A 26,681-nucleotide genomic window follows, 5' to 3' on the forward strand; every position below is an offset into this window, starting at 1 on the left:
TAGTGAAATTGGTCCAATGGGAAGTTTCTTTAACCCTTTAAAAATTATTTTAACAAATACTCTAAGTGATGCCCATCATCTTCGACAGGTTTTTGTACTAATCCCTCTATCGTAGTTGCTTTATTATTTAAATCTACTTCCTTACATTTGTGAATTTTTTGTATTCAAGGTCAAATGAAGGTCGTAATACTATAGGTCATTGGTTTGGTCTTGATCTCAACTATTACGCCACGATAAAAATATGTAGTATCATTTAAAAAATATTATCCCCTCAAATTTTTTGTATCTTCAAAAACAAGTGAGATATCGAAGATGCTTACATTAGGTGGGACACCCTGTATACACGGGATAAGTAAATTACAATAACGCGAGTGGTAAGAACAAATTAATGAACACCAACCGTATACAAACAAAGTGTATCTAAAAAACAGTTGTCATCCTTCAGCTCATCCCTACATTTTCCTTTAAATTACCTACTCTAAAGGTGCGTATCCACTTGTTGCGTACCCTCGTTTCGTATCACCGTTCTGTAACACTGTGGCGAGCAAGTGTTGCATCATTGCGTATAAGATCGTATCGTATGGCAATACGATACGATGATACGCAACAAATGAATACGCACCTTAAGATACCCTTCAGTTTTTCTCTTTTATTTCTTGGTAAACCACGCGCAGGTAACTTCATATTTGGTAGGCTACAACTAGAAGAAATTGATTCTTCTGTAATCGATTAAAAATGTTCGCCAGTCGAACAAAGTGAAGCGAGAGGTCGGCTCCATCGCGAGTGGAAGCGCGCAGCCTCGAGTCCATCTTTGGGAAAAAAGTGACCGACGGATGACTCGCGGCGGCGGCTTATCCGATCGGAATAATCGCGTGTCCTTGGTCACCAGGAGGGAAAACGGTGACAACGCGATGAGAATTCTTCACTTCTCCTACTTCCCCTTCGGCCCCACGTTCCCCGCAATAAGAGGATCCGAGAGCTGAACAGTTTCCATGAAAATCGATCGCCCGTTACTTCCGGTTACCTTGAGCCCCTCTAATAATTCGCTTGTCCCGCATATAATTGCGTTACTCGAGCCTCTTATACCTTCGGAGTTACTAATTAAAATTCCTTCGTTTTGTTTCAGGTAAGTGATCGGGACCCGAGGACATTTCGCGTTACTATCATCTTAACGCTCAAGGTGGGATCGTGGATTCTTGGGAATTTCTGGATTTTAAGATCGACTTTGGTATGCTTGTTCTGACTATTAAATGGTACGCTGCTATTCGTACGATTCGACACGTACATCTGTTCTCGTTGATGAAAATGTGAGGTTTTCTGTAGTATAGGGGGAAAAGAAAACGAAGTGGAAGATATAAAAGATAGCTCTACCATGGCAACCACTTATAATAGATCGCAAATTCAGTAACACTTGAACTAAACGAAGACCGTAACTACTTGTTTCACCGTCTTTCAGAGATTTTCAGTTACCATAGATCAGTGGTTTCCAATCTTTTTTGGGGAAATTTTTTTACAACACGGTCAACGAGGTGACTAAGGCCAATGATTTGCTAAGTATCTCCCAAAATAATGAAATTTCCCCTCGGTAGGAAACTTTGCTATAGATCCTCCATCTACCAGTTACAGACTCCTCTCGATTATCGTCCCGAACTCAGGTTCGCGTAGGGACAATAATCCTATAGGGAGAAATGTTTCAGATCCTCGTAAATTCGGTTTTTGTCCGAAGCCTGAGTCTTGGCAACAAAAATGGAAGGGCAACTAATATACGCTTGACAAGTTCCACGACCTGCCCCCAGTGGTGGGGATAACGCCTGGACAATAATCGTGTAGACCAAGCCAGACAATAATCGAGAGGAGTCTGTAGGTACATCTTGATCAGAGGACACTTGAATTGCTCTATTCCCTCTTGAGAAATTCCACGGCCTGCCCCCAGTGGTGGGGATAACGCCTGGACAATAATCGTGTAGACCAAGCCAGACAATAATCGAGAGGAGTCTGTAAGTACATCTTGATCAGAGGACACTTGAATTACTTTATACCCTCTTGAGAAATTCCACGGCCTGCCCCCAGTGGTGGGGATAACGCCTGGACAATAATCGTGTAGACCAAGCCAGACAATAATCAAGAGGTGTCTGTAGGTACATTTTGATCAGAGGACACTTGAATTACTCTATACCCTCTTGAGAAATTCCACGGCCTCCCCCCTTGTGGTGGGGATAACGCCTGGACAATAGTCGTGTAGACCAAGCCAGACAATAATCAAGAGGAGTCTGTAGGTAGATCTTGATCAGAGGACACTTGAATTACTCTATTCCCGCTTGACAAGTTCCACGGCCTTCCCCCTTGTGGTGGGGATAACGCCTGGACAATAATCGTGTAGACCAAGCCAGACAATAATCGAGAGGAGTCTGTAGGTACATCTTGATCAGAGGACACTTGAATTGCTCTATTCCCTCTTGAGAAATTCCACGGCCTGCCCCCAGTGGTGGGGATAACGCCTGGACAATAGTCGTGTAGACCAAGCCAGACAATAATCAAGAGGAGTCTGTAGGTACATCTTGATCAGAGGACACTGGAATTACTCTATTCCCTCTTGAAAAATTCCACGGCCTGCCCCCAGTGGTGGGGATAACGCCTGGACAATAATCGTGTAGACCAAGCCAGACAATAATCGAGAAGAGTCTGTAGGTACATATTGATCAGAGGACACCTGAATCACCCTCTTCGCCAAGAATCATTCGACAGGTGTATAAAATTCGAGGATTTATGAAATCAGTAGGCCACTCGAGGATCGATCACGACTATAAATCATCCACGAAAGAGGCCTCGGAAAGAAGGTAAATTCCGATAAGATGGTGGTTGTACCAACGGCTCGAGCACGTGGGCAGCCACCTAACAATCGTAAACAGGCGTGCTTAATTCATTCAACTTTCTAGCACCGCGCCTACCTCGCCAGCGATCGAGGGAGCCTACGTCGGGCAACGACGATATTTTCCATGTTCTCGGCACGGAAATGTTTGTCATTCGCAGCGCGTTTATGCCCGGTTTCTTTATTCAGCTGCCCCGGCCGCGTAATATGCAGCTAGTCATTTTATGTGTTTACGTAGCCGGATCATTAATCTCTGACCGAGCCTCGTGGAACGACCTGTAAATCTTGCGTTGGAAATCGCACCCGCCACTGTCGTCGTTTCACGCATCGGCGAAGATCGTAAGCCTCGGAGAGGGGGTTGCTTTTATAGTTTACGCGTCGATATGATATTTATACCGATCGCTGGAAACGGCGGCGGAACCGCTATCGTACTGTCTTCATTCGTGGAAACACGGTTTCGACTTTAGAACCTGGGAGAATTTCACGTTCCCTGCTGTCAATTTTAAAATTGAGTAATCCTCATTCCTTGACCTGTTGGCCGACTGATTTTTCGATCATGAACAACCATATGGGTATAACAAATTCGCTGCCGTCATTTGGTTACGAAAACTTTTGTCAGAGACCAAACTACAATACATTTTTCATTAGATGTATCAATAAAATTCAGCTTCTTCCTGAGGTATGGATCTAGTAATATCATTTAGATCATGATCTTTATAAAAATAAAAAACTGTCCTTTCTCGGCCTCTTCTGCGTCATTAACCGGTTATTTTCACTCGGAACCTCAAAATCTATTCATTTAAGAACGTCATCCATCGTTAAGTCGTTGATAATAATAACAATATTACTAGTTACGTCTTTATTACCTCGAGTACGGCATACATAATGTCCCACATATAAAATGAGATAATTTCAAAGTCCAGGTTGAACGTAACGGCATACCATTAAAGTCGAGTCTTTCGATCGAAATCGAAGTGAATACTCAAATCAGACCATGTTCCCCTGGCTGAATCATAAATCATAGCTTCCAACTGTTTGAATCAGTAGACAAAATTCCTCTTTTTTGTCTATCAGTAGTCACAGAAACTGTTTATCCAACGATTGTTATTCCTTGATCGTCTGATCACTTGGGATTCATGGAGCTCACGATCGACGACGAATCATGGGCCCGAATAAGTTAACGGTACAGAAACACTGTTAGAGAATCGCTTGTAGAACGCCTTCTAATTGTACGAGCCTCTCGTCTATCTGCCCACGGGATCTCTTATTCCGGAAGTGTCATGGGAAATTGCTGGGTCCAGGGTCGGGGATTTCGTCGCCGAATTCGGGATCGTTGAACCCTAGATGGCAATGCTATTTTTTCCCCTTCGCCGCACAGTGGTCCAGCATCAAAATTTAGCAGCTTGTACACTTAATTAGCTTAAACATTTTTGAAAATTCTAAATTCAAATAAAAAAAATTCTAAATTTCATTCAATCTTAAACCTGCATTTTTAAGGAATTGTTTTTTCTATTTTTGACTTAGCTTAGTGATACGAAAGGGTCTCAGGTGAACAATAATGCTTGGAACAAAACTTCCATGGTTAATAATGAGTTGGTGTCATTTTTTTTTGGAATATAAAAGAAATTGGCTTCTGGCCATTTGAGCTGCCAGATTTCGATTCTGGACCAGTGGCTGAGAAAGGGACTCTATCTGTGCGTACAGTCCCAGTCGAAAGCTTCCTGATCTGGAATATCGGCCGGCAATTAAAGAATCGCGTGGGCGACGCTGATGGAGGGCAACGTTGAAAGTGAGAGTGGTTCGCTGTGGTCTCTGGTTATTCGATTGAGGATACCGTGATTGGGTAATTGACGAGTGTCGACCATTGTGTTAGGATTCTGAGTTCGATGAACCATTGAGAACACGTTGATACTTAGGTATATACTAACTCGAAGAAATGCATGTGGTTTAGACTCTTGGATCGTCGACAATTTCAGTTTCATGAATTCAAAAAACAAAAGTTTTTCTTAATACTTATAGGAATGGTTATCGTATCACGCAGTTTCAAGAGTTTTTGTTAACCAGTGCATTTTATATTTAACGTTTTTCATGAAAAGATTACTTATTTTTGGAACACTCACAAAAACAGATACTAATCCGCGAATTTTCATTATTTTTCAATAAAGGTGCTGGATACTATAATCCCGTCCAATCGGAGCTCGGCCGACAAATTCGCGCTCTCATATGTTGCACAATAGAATAAAAAAAAATGTGAGATCTTCATTTTTAAGAGAAATATGTTAATTTTAATAGATACCTGAAAAATCGCATATTTTCCGAGGTATTTTTGGAGTTACCACAGAGGTTAATCGGAATGATTCATTAGGAGTAATTACCGATAGACAGATATTACATTTTGATATTACTCTTTGGACTTTGATTCTGATAAGTGTCTCTTAGTTACTTAATTTGTCTCTGTAGAATAGTTTGTACGAGAAAGCTACGTCGTCTGACTTTGTCGATAAGTTTCTTATCGTGTCGCTTATAATTTATGCACAGTAAACGCAAAAAGTGTTTGCACTCTCGGTTCCGTTACAGAAGTAGTATTGAGAAGGATAGAAAATGGTAACAGAAAATTTTACCTTATTGGATAGCGTAGTGACGTAATCTCGAAAATTTTATAAAATAATCCCAGAATCTAAAAGAGTTACTTTAATCCTCGCTCGAAAATTTTTATAAAATAATCCAAGAATCCAAAAGAATTACTTTAAGCCTCCAATGCTAGGTCAAACCCACGTTCACGTTTCCAACGTAGCAGTAACGTGAATATCCTATTTACATGTTGTATAACATTTTGAATGGAATATTGTTACGTAACATGCAAATGGAATATTTACACTTTACATAGACATGTTTTATGCAGTCCATGCAACCTATAATGAATGGAATATTTAATATTTTTGCAGCAGATTCTGTTTCTCGGTGTATCAAGAGCATTGTAGATGTTAAATACTACCTGAAAACACTTTTTGTAGCAGCATTGGAACTTTCCTAAAAATGTCAAATTTAACTCGACATAGGAATACCTCTGAATGAAATTGATATCGAGTCACCCTCAACAAAGTAGTTCTAAGGGTTAAGAATCAAAAATGACCCTGCCTGAGGCCTCCTGCAACGTTATTCGATAATTGCCAAAGTGAAGGTCTACGAATACTTTTCGTACCCACCCAACTATACAAAAAATCGACCATTACTATTATTATTCCGAAGTAGAGTTGGGCACAATTATATTCGTGAAAAGCAGGAGTATCTGGGATCGTCATCCTAACCTTTGAACAGTTAATGAAATGAAATAATTGTCTGCCAAGTGTCTACACATAAAAAAAAAAGTATTCTGTTACTGTTAAAATTGAAATGTTCACGGTTATGTTATTAAAAATGGCGAAGTACCTTCTTTTATCTTTTATTCGTTATTCGAAATTTTTTATCTAGATAACGAATTTGCTCATCTCTGTTCCCAAGGACTGCCACGAATTTTCCAAACGACCCAAATATCACGACAAACCCGTGGAGGGAACTCGATCGCGAAAGCTCGAGTCGTCGAACGAAGGGCGTGTTCGAGATCGCTGTCGCCTTTCTACCGGTACTGTACCGGTTTTAAAGGACTCTCCTCGGGCGTGGAAGGGAGACAACCGCGAGAGGAACACGCAGACAGCGCACAGTGGTCGGAATTAAAAAATCCAGTGACATTTTGATATAACTATTGAACCGTAAAGGATATTCATATGAGATTTGGACTGTGTACTTTAACAATATTAACTTACAAGTAGGTGAAAAGAAACAAAAAAATTACAATAACAATTATACATTTCAACAGTAAAAACAATAACAAATAAAAGTTAAATTGAACTATATTTCTTTTACAACTAGTCAAATTAAAATATTCTTCAGTTTTCCTTGGGGGCCTCTACTGTTATATTGCGTGTATAATTGTGTCTTACAATTAAATAGTCCTGCAGTAGCTGGTTGCTCATACTAAAAATGACTCGGAGTTGCTGGTAGGTTATATTAAAAATTGCTCGGAGTGAAAAGGGTTAATATAGGAAAATTGATTTTTTGATAAAATGTCACTGAATTTCTCAATTCCGAAAACTGTACGGCGTGTGCTCTGCACAGGTATTATATACGCGCGTGTGTACCTGAGAGAGTCGCCGTGGACAAGGACGGGGCGGCGGGTGAGGTGATCGGGCCGCGGCCCCGGGAATAGGCGACAGAGGAAGGAGGGGGAGAGAACGGGGTGATATACGCGAAGAGAGGTGGACTCTAGCCGCTGAAGAGTAAACTGGCCAGACTGCCTGCCGCCACCGTCGTCGTCGACAACGTAACGCGCCGCGCCGTTCTCCTCCTCAGCCTCCCGTGGGTAGGGGGAACGAACCGAGAGGAAATAGGAGAAATAGCGAGAGAGACACAGACGCTCGGTAAAATAATATTTTCCGATTCGATTCTTCTTTGATGGTGCTTCCAGTTTACGTCACCAACCCCTCATTCAGAGTTTGGCATAATTTTGATTCGAATAATAATAGTGAAAAGGAGTAGTGTCTAAGATCTTAACTTCTCGAAGCACAGGATTTTAGAATTAAAAGAAGGCCTAGTTGAACAGACATTTTGTTTTTTTTGTATAAATTGTGTCAAGATGTATTTATTTTAATTAATTTTTATTTTCAGTAATTTCGCGATTTATGAAGGCTGGGTATAAAATACAAGGTGGAACATTCTTCATACCACTGTGCTTTAAATAGTTAAACAGTTGATGAGATTACATAATTGTTTGCTAAGTGTCTACTTATTCCATGAGAAAATATTATCTTATTAGAAACTTTGCAATTTCCATATTTAAACGATTGAAGAAGATGGAACAGTTTTTTTTATCTTTAATTCGTTATTCCAATGAAAATAATTATCTATAGCATCTGAAAACTCATTCATTAGAACGAAATTTCACTAGTGATTAACCTATTAATGCCATACGAAAATAAATTTACGTTGTTGTCCATGTAGCAACTTTGTAGTTATCCAGTAATCATTTGAAAATCGATTTGAACAAAAAAAAAATCGGAATCGTCATCAAAATATTCTATCAATTCCACGTGTGATATCTTCGATTGGAGAACGTTTCGACTCCCGTCTGTCGCGATAAATATCGCGAAGCCTTATTGCGTTCGGGCTCGGCGTAACACGAGTAACAGATTCGAAAGGGTACGTTGTCGCGGCGTGCTCGCGCAAACATCACGGGAGATATCTAGGTGAAGGTGTACGATTAGGCACCTCGCGGGTACCGTGGCACGGTACTAGTTTTCGTTGAGCAACCGCGAGCCGATTCTGGAGCGCGTTGGTTGGCTCGATTACGCATGCCGATCCGCGTTGGTCGCGGCTTTCCGAGCGAAATCCTGCGGACGGATTACGTAAAACGTAAACAGAAATTAAAAACCCATCGAATAGTTCCTTCAACTCGACCCTCCGCCTCTATCCGGCCGAGTTTCTTGCGTATTACAGTAAATCGTCGATGAATGCTCGAAGGCTTTTCGGCACTGAACAGTAAATATTTCATAAACTAATGGCCATATGTGGCTGAAAAAAATATCATTGGCTTCAGAATTCCAAGCTCTATCACTGTGCCAAACCACGTGAGAAAGGTCCTTGTAACACTCGTCGAGGATTTACTGTATTGTGTTGTTTTGTTCAAGTTTTAACACTTTTTATTGTTTGAGCTAAATAAACCTATCAACTGCTAAACTTTTATTCTGGACCAGTACAGTGAGAGTTTGACCGGTCAACGAGAAACTACAGGAAATCCTCGATGAGTGTTCGATGGTTTTTGTAATGAGATTTAACACAGTAATAGAGTTTGGAATTTAAAATCCAATGATATTTGTTTTAACCGCATATGACCATTAGTTTAGGAAGTATTTAATGTTCGGAACCTTCGAACACTCATCGAGGATTTATTGTATCACCAGCTGTAGCTCGTTATTTGTGGTAGAACGGTCATTTAATGGATTCTTCTGAAGGATCAATACCATGGAAACATTGTCGGGACGTTCCACGAATACGAGTTTACACAGTTGTCGTGGCGAAGGTTAGATCCGTGCACGATGGAGAATATGATAAGCTCGATTTGATGAGCTCGAGGACAACGACTGGGGAATGTCAAGTTAAATGAGTTCTGATCCATTCGTTGCGTCAGAAGGGGACAAGAATCTGCGCGGAGAATGATTTTTTCTCGCCACTGGAATTCCAAGCGTGTTGCTGTGAATGAAACTCTCAAAGAAGTTTCTATTATAGAGTACGTAAGCTCGTAAACAGATATTATAGTACATACTAACTCATTATCTAAATAAACAGTTACGAAATAACGAATAAAAGATAAGAAACAGTGTTTCGTCTTTTTCAATCGATTAAACGTAGAAATTCTAATTTTTGTAATAAAATAATATTTCTTCTTGGAATGAGTAGACACTTGGCAAACAATTATTTACTCTCATTCACTGCTTAAATTTTATTTTTCACTATATATTATTCGAATAAAATTGTACACAAAGGTACCTTCAGATTTAATATTCCTCAGAGTAGCTTCCGATGAATTTTCACGAGTGTTCTTCGATAATTTTATGTTACTACTCTAATCGAATATTTCCTCTCTGTAACAACGAGTGTATATTACTCCATCTGGAACACGAATATACACTCTTTTCGACATGAATTTTTCTTCCAGTACGCGAAGAAAAGTTTCCAGGTAAAAATTTTATTCTCGATTGTCGAATGGAAACGGTGAAATAGCATCGATGAATTCCGTTGAAAATTTCTCTCGCGGGGGCAAACGGGGGGAGGTGGCGATTCCAATCGGGGAATGTAGTTGGTCCACGTCGATATTTCGGTCTCCCAATGGGGAGCTTAACCGCCCGTCTTCGTTTCACCGATATTTGACGGGCTGCTTGGACTCGCAGCGGCCTGTGCATTCGCTTTCCTACCTGTTGCACGTCGCCGGGCCAGTTTTTCCTCGGGTTTACCTCCCCGGAAACCCTCGGCTCGACCGCACGCGACGAGGGTGGCTCGATGAATTTTTATTTTGTACAGGATTTCTTCAGGTTTTTCAGCTTTCAATCGCTTATAAAGTAAAAAAATCATTTCTAACTTTTATATCTGTTTAAGATAATTATTATTATATATTCAGCATGATATATCGCAATATTTGTTGATATTTGAAGATTGCGTCAGTATATCTACGTGAAATGGCAGATCCTTTTGTGGTGTCTTCTCTTACATTCAATTTTAGATGAATCTTATCGGACTGAGTTAGGTAAAATTTAATTAAGATTCTGTAAAAGTGACTCTTCGTAATAGGTTTTTTTTTTTTCTTAAATTGTGCTTACGATCTAATTGGTACAGAAGTGTTTGTTTACGTGGAATCTGAATATTTTTCTTATGATGCAGGAGGTTAAATCACTCCGTGAAAAGAAAAGCAATCAATAATATCTGCACGAACATTCCCAGTCCCGTGATCATTTTACCTAACACCCTAACTGGATGAACATGTTCGGAACGGGGTCAGAAGGACGGTCTAGATCTGCGTGGGGGATGAAACGCGTATAAGTGCACTCGCAATTAGATCAACCCCCGAGGATCCTCCAGCTTTGTTTCGCTGGAAGATGCTCGAGACACGACGGTGGTTCCTCTGGGTCGCGGGGGAAGAATCGATTCTACCTGAACACGGTGAAGTCGGGGACAAAGGAGCGGGTTCACCCAGTGTGGCGGGTACCTCCTACGTTCTCCTAATCCCTCACAAAGCGCCTCACGTCGCCGCGAAGTCGAAGTTTACTTTCCGTGTTCAAACATAACTCTCCCACCTCTTTCTCCCTCTCTGGGAAGTGTAAGGAGTGGGGGTTAAACACACATAATCCACCGTTTTCCGCCGTTAACTTCGGCCGCCTCTCGTATTTTCCCTCGTGTTCCTCTTTCACGCGGGCCGCCACCATCGTACCCCTTCCCCGCATCGCTCCGCGGCAGCCACTGAAGATGAACTATTTCTGTAGCTCTCCGCTGGCCGCGGGAGATGCAACGATGCACGCGAGAACCTTCCTGCATCGGCAGACGGAGCCTAACTCAGGGCTTTTCAATAAATCTTTCCTGGGACGGAAACTAGATAGTAAGATATTGAAAATAAGACGCTAACAAGGGAAGTTCGGTGACTTGAAATTTCCGATTTTTTTTTTTAAACCTTTTCAGGTTTGTATTTTTGTTTTTGGCCCAATTTCAGTTCTTCGGGGAGAAAACATCCCTTGAAGGTAGATAGATGTTTCCATATTTCCCTGTATATCGTTGAAACTGTCGTAGATATAACAAAATCGGAATTTTCGGGTTACCGAACTTCCCTTGTAAGATAACCAAGTGCAATTCAAGAAAATGAAAGAAGCAAAGTATAATATCAGGTGTATGTACAAGGCTTTTCAACAGGGACTTTGTTTTTAAATAAAACACACTTTGGGTGGAAGTTCTGTATGTATTTCTTTATTGATACACTGGGTGTCAAAAGTATTCGTACATGCTTTTTTAAAATTGGTCCAAACGACTTGAAATATTTTATGAAGTTAGAGGCATTAGTTTACTAAATGACGTGTAAAAAAAAAATTGAAAAAGTTGCAATTGGTTGGAATCGCGAAGAAAATAGTAAAGGTCGTTTTTTACAACTTTTTAATCTGAGGCTATAATGAACATTTAATAAACACATATCGAAGATTTATGTTAGTTATGTACATGTTGAAAATTTCATCAAAATCATTTTCTCTAGTTGAGTATTATTTGTACCATTTTTATATTTGTATTCTTAGTTTATGGTAATATTTCTTTCGAATAATATTTAGTATTATACATAATGGAGTGTCACAATTGGTAAATGTGAAAAATGTGTTTTCTTGAATTATTAACTATTTAAGGAAACATTGTAACGCCTTAGTAACGCACAATTCTAGTTCCATCGGTACCATTCTACAGAAATTCTCGATTTCATCGTAAAATCGTAGATTAGAAAGCTTCAGATTTCCCCGATGAATCGGACGCGATCCTCGTTTGAGCTCACGAGATTTCGCTCCCTCGATCTTCCGCTCGATCGAGCTTCGTTTTCCAATCAGCGGGAGATTCTAGCGCTCGGGGTACTTGACCGGCGGAAAAAGGGAAGAAACAGCCGATTAAGATATCGCGATTAATGGTGGAGGTCGCGGGGTGGCGAGAGAAGGCAGATACACGTCGCAAAACAACGCTTGCCTCCAATGTATCAACATATACATAGTCGATTATTAAATTCTATCATAAAATCGGTGTATAAAATTTTACGTCAATGTCGTTTACATTAATGTACGAATTTTTACATATTTAAGACAATGTACTAAGGTCCCTTTTGTGAAACTACAAATAACGATGAACTAAAAAAAAAAATAGAAATCGCAGTAATCGACTTGCATAAGCGTGGACATCTTTCCAGCATTATTTTTTTTTAACATTTACAAAATCTTCGATTTAATAAACGGTTTGTTTATTGTACTATTAACAGATATGACGAGGTCTCCTCTATTAACAACCGCAAAATCTCCCGCGAGGCGAAAGAGAGACCCTTTCTGCGGTCTAAACGCCTGGAAACAGTCTTTGCCTCGTGTTTGCGTCCGACTGACGGAGGGCGACGAAATGTAGAGGAGGGTAAGGGGGGCAGAGTGCTTTCTGATCGAGATACACTCGCGACAAAGCCGCTCGAGCGACCACCCACTCGCTCGACGGAGTTCTGGGAAGCTCCGTCACGCGTTCTCCCGGCTCGGACGAAAAAGTGTTATCGTTTGGATTGTTCGATGAACATTCACGCGGAGGTGGGGAGTGGGTCGATCGAGACGGATCGTGGAATATTCTTGGACGAATTTGGCGGATGCTGAGATGACGAATCTTTTCATTTCGGATGAACGTTCTTCGTGTAATCCACGAAAGACCGGGAACTTTTTTGTGTACAGAGAGAGTAATGTTTTGTTATATTATCGTTTATGGTTAAGTATTTGTTATTAGACCTGACAGGAAGTTTGGACGGTTTTTCAAGCCATGTTTAGACTGGAAGAAAGATTTTTTTGTGAAAACGGAATTCGAAAAATCGATAGTTGATTTTTGAAATTGTAGCTGTTTCTAAAATTTCTGATATTTCAAGCCAAATCTGGTACCTGCGATAGGTATACTTGAGTAATTTAGAAATCTTTACAATTCTTTTATTTCGAACGAACAGAACGATCATGGGGACCAATCGTGCAATTTGTTTTCGAGGTGGTCTACTTCCATGGGTCGAGGCGCCATCTTTATTTCATATTTCCAACCGGACATAATTTTTATTTATAGTCCACGATCTAATAAATATACATAAGAATCGTTCAGCATATAAATCTTTTATTAAACCGTTAAAAAAAAAATTACAAAATCGCGTGTCACAGTAGAACAGAGTTGAGCACAATTTTATTCGAATAACACCTACTGAAAAGCAACAATATCTAAGGGCATCGTTCAAAACTTTAAACAGTCAATAAGATTAAATAATAGTTTGCCAAATGTCAATTCACTCAAGAAGAATTATTTTGTTATAAAAATTAGAATTTCCACGTTTAAACGATTGAAAACGACGAAGTTCTTTTTTTATCTTTTATTCGTTATTTGAAATTTTTATTTAAATAAAAGTTTGCCCATCTCTGCAGTAGAATACCCCTTTAAATCGTTCGACCTGCCAGGAAGGGGCTGACAAAACAGTGCCCCCCCTCCAATGAAATTCTTATAGGTGTTCCGTGAACTTCGAGAAACTGCAACTGGCACGCGGCGAGTACATAGTGTGCAGAGTGCTACGACGCGACGGGGAGCGCGCGGAAACGGGACGAGTACAGTCTAGGACCGATACGCGGCAAAGAGTGAGAGGGGGGAGGGGTTTGCACAAGAGCGCGCGTTCAATGTGCCACCACGGGAACACAAGTCTTCGTGGTGGGGCACGCTGGACCCAGGCTCCGTGTGGCGCGCGTAGCTTATGTGAGCAACAAAACCAGTCGTCTCTCTACTGGCTAACCAGCTGCCCGCCGCCGCCTGGCTTCTAATCCTCTAGCAATTGTTCTCGCGATCCGACGCCTGCCGCGCACGGCACACCGCGAACTAATTCCCATCGGGATCGAGAGACTTCGTCGTTTCGTTCGGTTTGAGAGCGTTTGAGACATTGTTCTGTGAAACGTGGAATCGTTTTCGTGTGATCTTGAATAGTTTCTTATTTGGGCAACGAACTCGTCCGGCAGAGATAGATCTGTGAAGGAATATTATTGGTTGGTGGATGTTGAAGCTTGTTTGATGAACTGTGGCAACGAGACGATTTTATTGCGATTCGGAGTGATTTGTCGTTTAATCGTGGGGATTTTGGTTTTTATTGTGATTCAGAGTGTTAGGGTGTTGATGAACGAAGTGTGGATTCTGAAAGAAAGAAACTCTGTGTTCGATGCTGTTTGTGGGTGTTTGAACTACTTCGCTACTCTTGTTACTTTATTCGTTTCAGTTTTTAGGAATTTTGTAGGGGAACAAAGAAAAATTTTAGGGAAACTATGAAAAATACTGTATAAATTCGGTGTGTGACACGGTTTGACGTTGTTTGTAAAAGTGTTTCGTGAACTCAGAACGGTTTCTTACAATCTACAATCAGATTTCAATCAAGGAAGAAAATTTGTGTTCTAACTGGAAGTTCGTCAAGAACAAAGAAGTGTAGAGTTAGTCATCCCTCGAGGTTGCCAGTTGTTTGACAAACCGTGTACCAAGACCGTCATCATTCTACAAGAGTACAAAGTCTTCCCTTCGAGAAAACCCAGTGTTTCATCCCTGATCGAAATAACGCGCAAGAAAATCATCGTTTGACACGGTTGGATGTTGTTTGCAAGTGTTTGGAGAACCCAGAACAATTCCTTACAATCTACGATCAGATTTCAATTCACGAGGAAAATTTGCATCTTAAGTGGAAGTTCGAAAATAACAAAGAAGTGTCGAGGAAATCGTCATCTCGTGCAGTTGCCAATTGTTTGACAAACCGTGTACCAAGACCGTGATCATTCTGCAGAAATACAAAGTCTTCCCTTCGAGAAATCCGAGTGTTTCACTTCAGATCGAAAGTACACTCAAGAAAATCATCGTTTGACATGGTTTGACGTTGTTTGAGACACCGTTCGCTCCACAACAGTGTTAGTTGCTGTCCCAAGAAGGCTCGCGTTCTTTCCCAGGCGTACGGATATTTTCGTGCGCGTTTCAATGCGCCGTGAAAGTGCTTCGAGGCGCACAGAAAACGTGGTTGCGCGATTAAACGCATTGTTCGAAGACCCAGAGAGACCGGGGGCTCGCGTGAGATTCGTCGAAAGGCTCGAACGATTCGAGGAATTCAAATTGAACGGAATCAGGGGCGGAGGACACGGTTCCTTGGAAACTTTCTTCGCTGATTAATGATCCAGCTTAACCGAATAACCAGAGTAACGGGGAGAGACGTGTCGTCTGCGAATCGAGCGATCGCAGTTCCTGCAGCGATAAATTGCATTAAATGTGTTAGAGGACGCTTGGGCGGTATATTCCCCTCGATCGTCGTCCTACGCGAGATTGTTTATCCTCGACGTTGCACGCCGGATACAAATTTATCTCGCGACTTTGCATAATTCTCTCGAACGGCGACGCGATTTTGGAAGGAGAATCAAGCCAGTCGTTCAAGTTTATCGGACTCCTAGCGCGAAGGGATCGACGATGATAGAATCCATACCCCGTAGAGGCCTATTTAACAACTTCGAAAGACCAACGTGTCACGAATCGAAGAGACGTTTCTGGACAGTAGTGTGTAATCATAGAACTCTAGAACCGAGGCTTTAGATAGCGAAGATATTGTGTCGTAAATCGTCATTAGTGATCCTAGCCATAAATACCAATCCTCTATCTTTAGGCGAGTCCTGTTTTGGTAATGTACAGTGAAAAATTGTCCTAACGAAGTATTATATTATCATTCCGTCAAACTCCAAGGTGATCACGATCGACGACGATCACACTTCAACGTCAGATTCTTCAAGTGTTCCTCATATGCCATCGGTTGGGCTGACTTGAACGGTAAAATTTCAAGTGGACGTTGTAAACTGCTATCACCAGCGAGAATGTGTGAAACTGGAACATGGACACGCAACCGAACAGGCGTTTAATTCCGATACACGGTAACCTCGATATGGACCGAAGTTTCAAGAACAACAACACTGACTTTAGGATGAATCAGCAGAACTTCAGGCTGATCGACTTCGGTGTCGAGTCGAGCACCGAGCAGAGTAAAGTCGTAGCCGCGAGGTACGCCCAAATCACGGGCGTCCAGGTGCAGCAGGTGCAAATGAGACCTGGAAGACTCGGTCCAGGAGGTGGACCGTCGAGTCCACTGCAGGTCGCCGGCTGCAATCGATCCCGGATGACGTCGAGCAGCAGCTCGCGTAGTCCGAGCCAATCGATCGGACAATTGAACCTGGATCAATTCCAGGCTTCTAGCCCGAGTAGTTTGACCGGAAACGGCTCGATGTTGCAGCCCGGCGTCTCCTCGGTACCGTCGCCCGGTTATTGGAGCCATTACAGCGGACAGGAGAGCGGGGTAAAAGCATACATTAGGTTTACCAATAAGTAATCCATTGTTCTTTTTATTATGAAGGTATATAGGGTGAGGTACTTGTAACAGGCCACCTGAATATGTCGGTTATTACTGGTGAAAAAAAATGTGTCAGATCGAATTTGCATCGTATCGAGGAGCATATAATTTCATGTGATTAGTTTTTTGATAGGTGGACGCGTACAGGTCATATGAAAGTCGAAACTACGTTTTTTTTAAATGGAAAGACATGTTTAAATCTGGGTGTACAGTATGTAGCAGAACAGTGGTATATAACAAATTGTTGTATAACAGGTTTTTATAATTTCGTACAAGATTATACATTTTGGACAAGTGTATAATAAGTTTGTGTAACATTTCGCGTCTCATTGTTAATAATAGTGTCACACATAATGGTAACATATAATTTGCTGTATGACACAAATAATGGTATGTAACGTTCCTGTTATTCTAACTATAAGGCTACATAGTGTAGACACAGCTTTACTTACAGCTTTTCTTAATTAGAATTATTTGTGTTTTGAGAAAATTTTAGAATTGTTTGTATTCTTTTAGAGAATTTATTTTTAGTTTTTTATTTATTTACTTATTTGATCGTAATGAGAATTTTTGCCTAGTACAATCTCCGGCCTAACATAGCACGTATTTGTTTTATAATTTGTCTTCCTTACTGCATAATATTTTTATTGTGTTTCCTATTGCTATATACTATCTTATCTCTATTCTCTGTTTCTGTATTGGTATCCAATTTTATTCTATAAGCCAAGTATAGAATACTTAACTTCTACAAAAAAAAAGTCGTTCCAAATAAGTCGAAAACAAGTTGCTAGTTCTCAGCGAAAAAGGATGTCGTCTCGCCAGAATATTTACACAACCCACATTTACAGACCCATCGTGCAACGATCTCATTTTTTCATGATTATTCAGGAATCCCGATCGTCAATCGAATTTGTTCTCGCGCGTGGGCGCGGAGTCTCGAGCCACCCGTCGAGCCCCATTCGAGCTCGTGCGAATTTTCGCAGTCGCGCGTGTTCGGCCCCAGGTACGACAGTTTTACGATTCGAGTGTACTACCTGTTATCGGACGAAGGAGAAAGAAAGAGAGAGAAATAGTTTGCTCGCGAGTCGTCCCACCGATTAGTCCCAGACCGGGTATATAGGGACCGGTTTAGTATACCCGTACGTGACTTCGAGCCGGCGGCAGTGCACGGTGAACACTTTTATTGCACCGCGCGAGCGCATACCGGATGCACTTGACGTCGTTTATGCGAAAGGGAGCTTCTACCGGTCAGCTGTCCCCGTGGTGACAAAGCCCTCGAATTTCCTTCGGCTACCTCAGGTCTCTCCCCCCCCCTGCTTATTGTTACCCTTCGTCCCCCTGAAGGCGTCGTTCTATAACCGATTCTCAGGTGTGTAAATTGTTCTAACGATTATTGCCCCGGTTTACCTGCGCGTACCTACGATCCAGGTGGTTCTGTTTTCGAGCTCTTGACCTGTTTTACGGTCGATATATATGTATATACCTCTACCTATTTGGGTACCGATGAGAAACGGTATAGACTGTTCATTGGTACATCATTTTTCAAGGACCCCACCGTTCTCGTACGGCGTGAGTTCCATTGATATTAATTAGTCGTCTGGCGGCACCTTTATTCCGGTACGTTTCTTTATTCCGGTAAATTGCCCACGGTCGACGTGTAGTTGACGTACTTTTAGATTCGTCTTTGTTCTTCTGATACGGACCGTTTCGTCGATCGAATGAAGAGGGGGGGGGGGGAGGCTTCTTTATAGCCCGAGCGATGCGTTCTTTAATGAGCTTTATACCTGTTGATTCTTTAGTCGGGCAACGATGTTTTTGTTTCGGAAATAATCCCTATTACGGAATTATGTTGAACAATGTCCGCATGTTTTACTGTGCAGTTTTATAGTTGGTTGCAAGTATTCTGTTCGTGGGACTAATACTGACTGCGAAACAGGACCGTACACCTAGTAATCTTCGGTGACAATTCTTATTGAATATTCGAATAGCAGTAGAATTCGAATTTCATATTCGAAGTGCTCGAATTTTGTATTGTACTGAATAGGAATCGAATATTCCAATATTCGAATACTTCGTACTATTAGAATTATTCAAATACTTCGTAATACATTTTCGAATTCTTCAAATTACTCGAATTATTCAAATTATCCGATGTATTCGAATTATTCAAATAAATTATCCGATGTATTCGAATTATTTAAATACATTATTCGAATACGAATTATTCAAATAAATTATCCGACGTATTCGAATTATTTAAATACATTATTCGAATACGAATTATTCAAATAAATTATTCCTATTCGAATTATTCGAATAGTTGGAGTATCCGATACTTACAGTTCTGTTATGCAACATCCTTAATCGAACACCAGAGTCCTTAGGCAAGGTTTTCGAAAAAACATTTCGCGAGCAGGAAATTGCTAGCAGGTCCGAGCCGCAGCCTCGAGCACCGCTGCTCGTATCTAATGTTTGTCTGCCCGCGCGAAGTCGTATTCACGGCGCGTTTCGCTCGCACAACTAATTAGTATGTGCCGCGACGGCACGTATTAGGCGGTGGTCACACTTGCATACGAAACGTACGCGCACACAGAGAAACGCACACACTGGGACCTACGGTTACCGCCGTCGCAATCCGTCGCAGAAAAATCATTCGATGGAATTTGAAGAATCCTTTCGTCTTCCTACTCTCTCTCCCTTTTCTCGTTAACGTTCTCCCATGTCGAGAATCTGTTCCCTTTCACCGTGTTGATCTGCGAAGTTTCATGGAGAAAAACCGTCTCTTTCCTCTTACCCTTCGATTGAAATTTCCTGTAATCTATTTGAATGTAAAGAAGGTCGTGGTCGAGGTGTACGAAAATTTGTGAGGGCAGAGATTGTCGAGTTTTGATGTTTAAATTAAACGGTTTTGATAACGTGTAAAATATTCAAGGGATTCGTCATTGTATGGTCGAAGTGTTTTATTTCGTTTTTCATGGGGACATGTTACGCGTTGGTAATTGAATAATCCGCTTAATACTTGGATAATTAGAGGTTTAGCAAGATGAGATACTATTTTAAAGCCTGCTTATCGATCGACGACAATTGCAGTTTCATTATATTCAGTTTCTAAAAATATTCCTTTCAGCTAGCATAGTGAAATTCTTTTAATTAATTGCAAGGTTATTAACGATCATTCTTGTGTAATACAGAATGTTGTAATGGTTTAATTACTCGAGTTGTACCAATTTGTTGAATAATTCTGCTTCTAGTAAAATTTTGTTTATTAAGTATCAGGTCTTTGGTATCGATTTTTTTTTCTGAACTTTAAGCAATTAATAATCGCGGTCGTTGGCTCGTAGCCACGTGTATACCTTGAGATAAATAAATAAAACCAACGTTGAGGTGGTATGTCGATTTACCGCGTGTCGTTGGATAACAATTATATTCATTAGTTCACTGGATCATTAAAGTGCCTTTGATACTCCCGTGTACGTTCCCATGCGCTCGCTGTTCACTGGAAGGAAAGAGATTTATAGCATCTGCCATTACTTTTTCCCCCATGGATCGTTTAATTCACCGTGATTCCGTAAATCAAAAAACGTAACAGATACACTTCTTTCATTCACGTTAACAAAATTCCACAGAAATATACCATTCTGAATGGTATAATTACTTGCAGATTTCATGCGCTTCTAGTAAATGTGAAAAATGCCAGAAAATACTGAAGTACAAAAGCATTGACAACAATTAAAACAATTCTCATTCTACTTTTTGTGAATTCACGCAAAAATCTGCAATCCAGAGTAATTTTAATGTCCACTTTGACAAAGATAAAACACAGGTGTAGGTTTATAATTTAATGATCATAAAGCTCGAGTATAATTTTCTTGATTTTGTTATTTTTATTTATTCTTTTTTTCTTGATTCTGGTAATTTTATTCATTTCTTTTTTTTTCTCGATTCTGTTTATTTTATTTATTGCTTTTTTCTTGTGTTCAGTCACTGGGATAGGGTACTGGCGAGATTAACGAGCGTACGTTGCACATGCTGATTGTGGCAATAACCGGGGGACGCGATTATGAAAAAGAAATCGTATGAAATATTCCGGATCGGGCGTGGTGCACGTCCCACACGGTCAAGTACCGCCTGTCTCTCGCCTTTCTATCCTCTGCTCGCGGCGTTCCAGCGTGGCTTAATCGCTATCAGCATCTCTCGATTATTTAACAAGCAATCGTTGAAACATCGACCTTGATTATCCTCCAATTATCGCAGAAAACGATCCAGAGATCGTCATCTCCGAAAGTTCAAAATATTCGGCGTATGTACCAATAAGTGAGCTCCCATTTATCAAACAGCCCTCGTACACATACTGCTTAAGTGATTTTTTCTTTGCATGTTTTCTTGTTTCGTCCTAAAAATATTCTAACACGTATTAAAATTACGAATATATTTTTTGTTTTACCTAAATTTTACTTTAAATAGCAAACAAAAATTTCTTTAATGACGAGTAGACTCGACACTAAACAAAAAATACCAACTTTTGAGTATACTCAACGTAAACATAGAATGGGTTAAGAAGCCCAGACCTGAAGTTTTAGATCCTTTTTGAACACCTTGTATATTACAATTTTATACAATATAAATTTAGTATACATTCAACGCAGCCAGTTCTAGTGTCGATAAATAGTAAAATTCATGTGTAACTTCAGAGTTACACTTGCCAGTAGAAGAGGTTAATTACATCGACGCAGACCGCTCGAAGAACGAAGCATTTCTCTCTCTCTCTGGTTCGCTCGCCTCCAGACAAAAAAAAAGCGTCGGTCGTTAAGCGTCTAAATTTAATGAATCGTTCCCTCCGATCGTGAATACATATCCATGAGGCGTATCGTCTGCGAGCAATGCCTTGTAAACTCGTGGAGGAGGAAGAATCCTCCCCGGGAACTACAGTACCGGACAAATGAATTTAGACAAAGACATTTTTCGTTGTATTAATGAGACACGCGTAGATTGATTGAATAATTTTTTTGTTGAAAAAAATGGAGTTAGAACAGATTTTTTGGTAGGAAAGAAAAGTTGAAGTTTTTAAAAGATTGTTCCGTTAAACCTTCAACTAAATTTATAATTATTAAAAATTACGGGAGCCACCTTAAAAAGCAAAGAACTCGTATTGATCACCAGCGATCTACGTGCACGCGAGGGTCGGTTCAAAAAGAGGGGGGAGAACGTCTCGCTGGAAAAACGAGGTTTTCCGGATTCAGAGCTGCGGTGTCTGGATGGAATCACTTTATTTTCCACGGGGAAAAACTTTCGACCCGATTCAAGATGATTCGCGAGAAGTAGACGACCAGGTGGAGGTCCTCAGCAGCGTTGAGCGAGAACACGATAACCGATCGTTCGGTATTCCGCGCGCGGTGACAAGAGAGGAAAACTTCGTTCGTATATATCGACGAGCGGAACTGCATGCCTCTTGTAATTCTGCACGGCCGTCGTCTTTTATGCAGGCTTAAATCACATTCTCGAAGAATGAGTCGACCCTTCGAACAGAAAGAGAGAGAGGAACGGTCGCTCGTTCGCCAGATTCTAACGGGTGACGACGATGAAATTAATCCAGTACTAAAGTTCGATTCACGTAGCTACGGCTCTATTCCGGTAGCATTCGATCCCTTTTGCGGGAGGCTGGGACCCTAACATGGCTCTCACAGTCGCATTCTGATCCAGTGAGTCAACTGGCCTGGACACTGAGGAAAAAAAAAAAAACTCGTTGGATACTGATCCGTTCGTTTACGTTCCTCTCTCTTTCTCTGGCCACTTATTTCGATTGGCCAGTCGGAAAAACCGCGGTAAGGTTTGAAAAGTTAGTGGTATGCCGTCCAGGCGAGATCGAGAGCCTACCGGAAGACGGATCGCGTGTTTGTGAACTACTGTATTTTCGTGCCAAGCCAGCAACTGGATTTAGCAGCCCCGAAACTTCGACCGACGCCACGGCAACAGCCTTTATGTGTGTATGTTTGTAGGTGTGTGAGTTAGCATCGTAACCTAGATTCAGCGTAGACTCCGGCGTAGATCAGACCCCGCCTGGATCTGATATAGATTAGACACTCCCGTATGGGTTTAATGGCTCGGGCGTATCCTAATTTGGATTCTACGCGGACTAATTCCCCCGTATAAACTAGACACGCCGTAGATCAGACGGCGGGTGTAATCTAGATTTCGGTAACTTTGAATCACCTGGGGTCTAGACTGACTGACTGCCACCTGTATCGAGACGTAATATATAGGTGTAGGCGTTGTTCGGTTCGCGTAGCTGGAGATCGTTGTCGTTCTTGTGGAGGTACGGTCTTTTATGTAGTCTGGGTTTTCAGGAGATTAGCTACCTAACGATCTGGATTTACTGTTACGAAGGTGTTTCAGTACGGACCTTTGACTGAAGTGCAACTTAAATACTTTAATGTTGCCATCTGGAGACTTTATTATCGGGTTCTAGTACCGTCCAAGTGTCTCGTACGGTGGGTATAGTGTATTATAGACTTAGCTAATCTTTCGAATTTGCTGTAACTTATTCGCCTCATGGTCTACATACCCTATACTTCAGATTTGGTAGAGACAAGTGTCTTGTCCTTTACGTCTAGGTACCTTCGACTCTAAGTCTAGTTCAGCCTAGGTATCTTCCACTTTAAGTCTACTACATCTTAGGTACATTGCACTCTACACCTAATACAGCCTAGCTACCTTACACTAGAGTGCACTAAACCTAGACGTTTAGCACAATCTATGTACCTTCTCCTCTAAGTCCAGTACATTCTAGGTACCTTGCACTCTAAACGTAATACAGCCTAGGTACCTCATACTAGAGTGCACTAAACCTAGACGTTTAGTACAATCTATGTACCTTGCTCTCTAAGTCCAGTACAGCCTAGGTATCTTGCATTCTAAGTCTGGTACATTCTAGGTACCTTGCACTCTAAACCTAATACAGCCTAGGTACCTTACACTAGAGTGCACTAAACCTGGACGTTTAGTACAGCCTATGTACCTTGCCCTCCAAGTCCAATACGGCCTAGGTATCTTCCACTCTAATTCTAGTACATCTTAGGTACCTTACACTCTAAGCTTAATACAGCCTAGGTACCTTACACTAGAGCACTGTTTAGTGCACACTAAACGTAGACGTTTACTACAGCCTGTGTACTTTGCCCTCTAAGTCCAGTACAGCCTAGGTATCTTACACTCTAAGTCTAGTACATCTTAGGTACCTTGCACTCTAAGTCTAGTACAGCCTCGGTACCTCGCAGCCTAAGTCTAGTACAGTCTAGGTATCTTGCACTTTAAGTCTATTACATCCTAGGTACCTTGCACTCTAAGTCTAATACAGCTTAGGTACCTCACACTAGAGTGCACTAAACCTAGACGTTTATTACAGCCTAGGTACCTTGGTTTTTAATGCACTCTAAACTGCAAGTCTAGTACAATCCAGTAGATACAGGTATCTCATACCCTAGGACCTATAGTCCAGGTATTAGCAAAGCCTACATGCACCTTCTGTTACAACTCTGGCATACCCCAGGTACCTTATACCCTCTAACACAGATATCCTGTACCTTCTATCTACTACGACCTACTATCTAGCAATTCGAATCTACCAGAACCGCCATAATCCACCACAGCTGATCCCCTAAAACTCCTTCGAGGACCACATCGTTTCCGAACAGGAGCTCGGAAGACGCGTGTTAATCGAGGCCTCGCCGCAACCATGCCGCGTCGTACCCCCCTCCCCTCCCATCGAAGCTCGTTAAAAACCGATCACGTAGTCCATATCAGCCGACTAATTGTTGATTATGCAGCCGTTTGTCTTGGCTCTCGCTATGTACGCGACGACGACGACACGACTAATAAATAATGTAGACGTCGTGGATCCTCTAGCCTCTTTTCACGTGCTGCTCGCGCTGCTACCCGAGGCACCCATTCGGAATTACATATGCACACCTGCGCTGTGTGTTCGGAACGTTGTAAACCGACGGTACACCTTACGCCCCGAGGGGCCCCAAACGGGTATTGGTGTGTGCCCCGCCACCGACCGGATCCTCCATCCCGTGTAAACGGCCTTAAGCCTCTTACGTCAGATTTCCACGAGTGGGTACGCCTGATAATTACCAATTAGTGGGTGCCAATTAAAACCGGGGGTAAGCTTTCGATCGTGGCCCCTGGATCCCTCCAATTCTATCCTTCTATCTCTATCTTCTCTCCCATCCCCTGTTTCAACGCGAAGATTTACTCGTCGCAAATGAATTCCAGGCTCTCCTCGCGACTTCTGTTTGCACACGGTATCGTCGTCGTCGTCGTGGCTTCTCTTTGTTTAAACACGAACTCTGGGAAAATTCACTTGGATCGGGGTGTTTAGTCATCCACGCGTCTTTCCTCTCCTTCTCGGTTTCTGTCTGGTCTTTTGTGATTCCTGGCCCCGTAATTGCCCGTGAACTGTTCAGCTCCTGCCTGGCCAGCGTAAGGCTATACATGGAAGATATTAGGTAACCACGAAAGTTCCTGTCGTTTTCATCAACAGAGATAAATGGTACATAATGTGGATCAAGGAATACTTCAGAAAAATAGTCACCTTTGGCTGTTACCTTTACTATTACCTATTACCTTTACCCAACGATTTAATAACCTTTCTATTCTTTTCTTATAAAAATGTTCCTCTCTGGTATCAAAAATGTGCTTCAACTCCCTTCGATGTCTTGTCGATTTTAGAATCGTCGATTTCGTGAATGGATATCTATTGCCAAGAAAAGATTATAGTCCGATGGCGCGATTTCTGGAGAATATGTGGGATAGTCCAATTAGCTGACGCCCTATTTGAATTCATAAAATAAATAACCCTGAATAATTGACCTTGAGACAGTCGGTCTGAGGTCACTTCTTCAAAACTTTAAATGATTAATTTCCGTAAGTGTCATACACCGGTAAATTCTCTGTTAAATAAATTCTTGTTTAAGAATACATAATCGTACTTTCAATTGTTCGAACGTGCGCATGGTACGGTTTGACAATGACAAAGTCTAGAACCGGTAAAAACTTTCTTGGTTACCTGAACAACGCGAAGGGATTTGTAAACTTGGTTCCCGTGTCCCAAAGCACAACAACCGGATCGGATGTCGGGATGGAATAACGTCCACTAAGGAAATCTCAAATATTACACGGCATCGAATCTTGTGTTTTGCAAAACCTTGTTATATATCCCCTCTTATTTCGTTCTCCCCTTGTCTTTCTGCCCCACCAGCCTGATGGTTTCTTCTACAGACACGATAAACGCGATTCCGCGAAATCGGAGCCGCGAGATATCGAGCCAAAGTTGGAGAGGGGAGAGAAGTGTAAAGTTCGATATACTCGAGGATCCATTCGTTTGAAAACCGTGTCAGACGAGCCGTGCTGCGTTGCATGTTTTTAATATTTTTCTTCTTTTTTTTTTTTGTTTCCCCGTTAGAAGTCGTTCTTGGTGTCTCGAGTCGTTTAAATTATGCAAAACGACGGGGGTAGACTCCGTTTCACATCACGTTGGACAGAAACGAAACGTTGGTGTCGTCTCGATTCTCCTATTCGTCCTGGTCGGTCGTTCGAAATGGCACGAACCGGAAGTCGTCCTATGTAGGAACATGCCTATTCCATCTACGGGTGTTTCCTTTATGACCGGTCGTTCCCTTGCGCCATGGGAACCCATCGGAACCCTATGCTACACGAGTACCGCAGAGAAACATAAATTTTGAAAAAGAAAACAGGAGAATTACCGGCGACGGTTTTATCGTTCGATTATTCTTTCCCGTATTTCGGTGTCGTCGCTGGTCGTCCGTGAAATTTTTTGATCGTTCAACCTGGCCTTCCCCTCCATTCGGTGGTAGATCTGTGGATTGTGGTGGTGAACACCTTAACTTTCGTCACGATTCTGTTTATGTATTACTTGTACTATACAATACTATAAAGTCAAAAATATACAGGGTGTCCCGTTTAGGTCGATCTTCTAGAATATTTCTGAAATTATTTGTGATACCGGAAAGTGTTTCAAACCAAAGTTGAATGGTATCGAAGGGGGCATAGCTTGATGTC

At 41.5% G+C, this 26,681-nt stretch overlaps 1 protein-coding gene across 1 annotated transcript in view; it reads left to right on the top strand.

Annotated features, from left to right (window-relative positions):
* Positions 1-16,088: 16,088 nt before the first annotated feature.
* Positions 16,089-26,681, top strand: part of LOC107193908 (transcription factor 12) — a 40,270-nt gene continuing 29,677 nt past the window's right edge. The window contains exon 1 of the mRNA XM_015583446.1: positions 16,089-16,547. Within this exon, the coding sequence (XP_015438932.1) occupies positions 16,089-16,547 (459 nt within the window). The remainder of the gene's footprint in view (positions 16,548-26,681) is intronic.

Source organism: Dufourea novaeangliae, unplaced genomic scaffold (genome assembly GCF_001272555.1).
Source record: "Dufourea novaeangliae isolate 0120121106 unplaced genomic scaffold, ASM127255v1 scaffold21, whole genome shotgun sequence".
NCBI lineage: Eukaryota > Metazoa > Arthropoda > Insecta > Hymenoptera > Halictidae > Dufourea > Dufourea novaeangliae.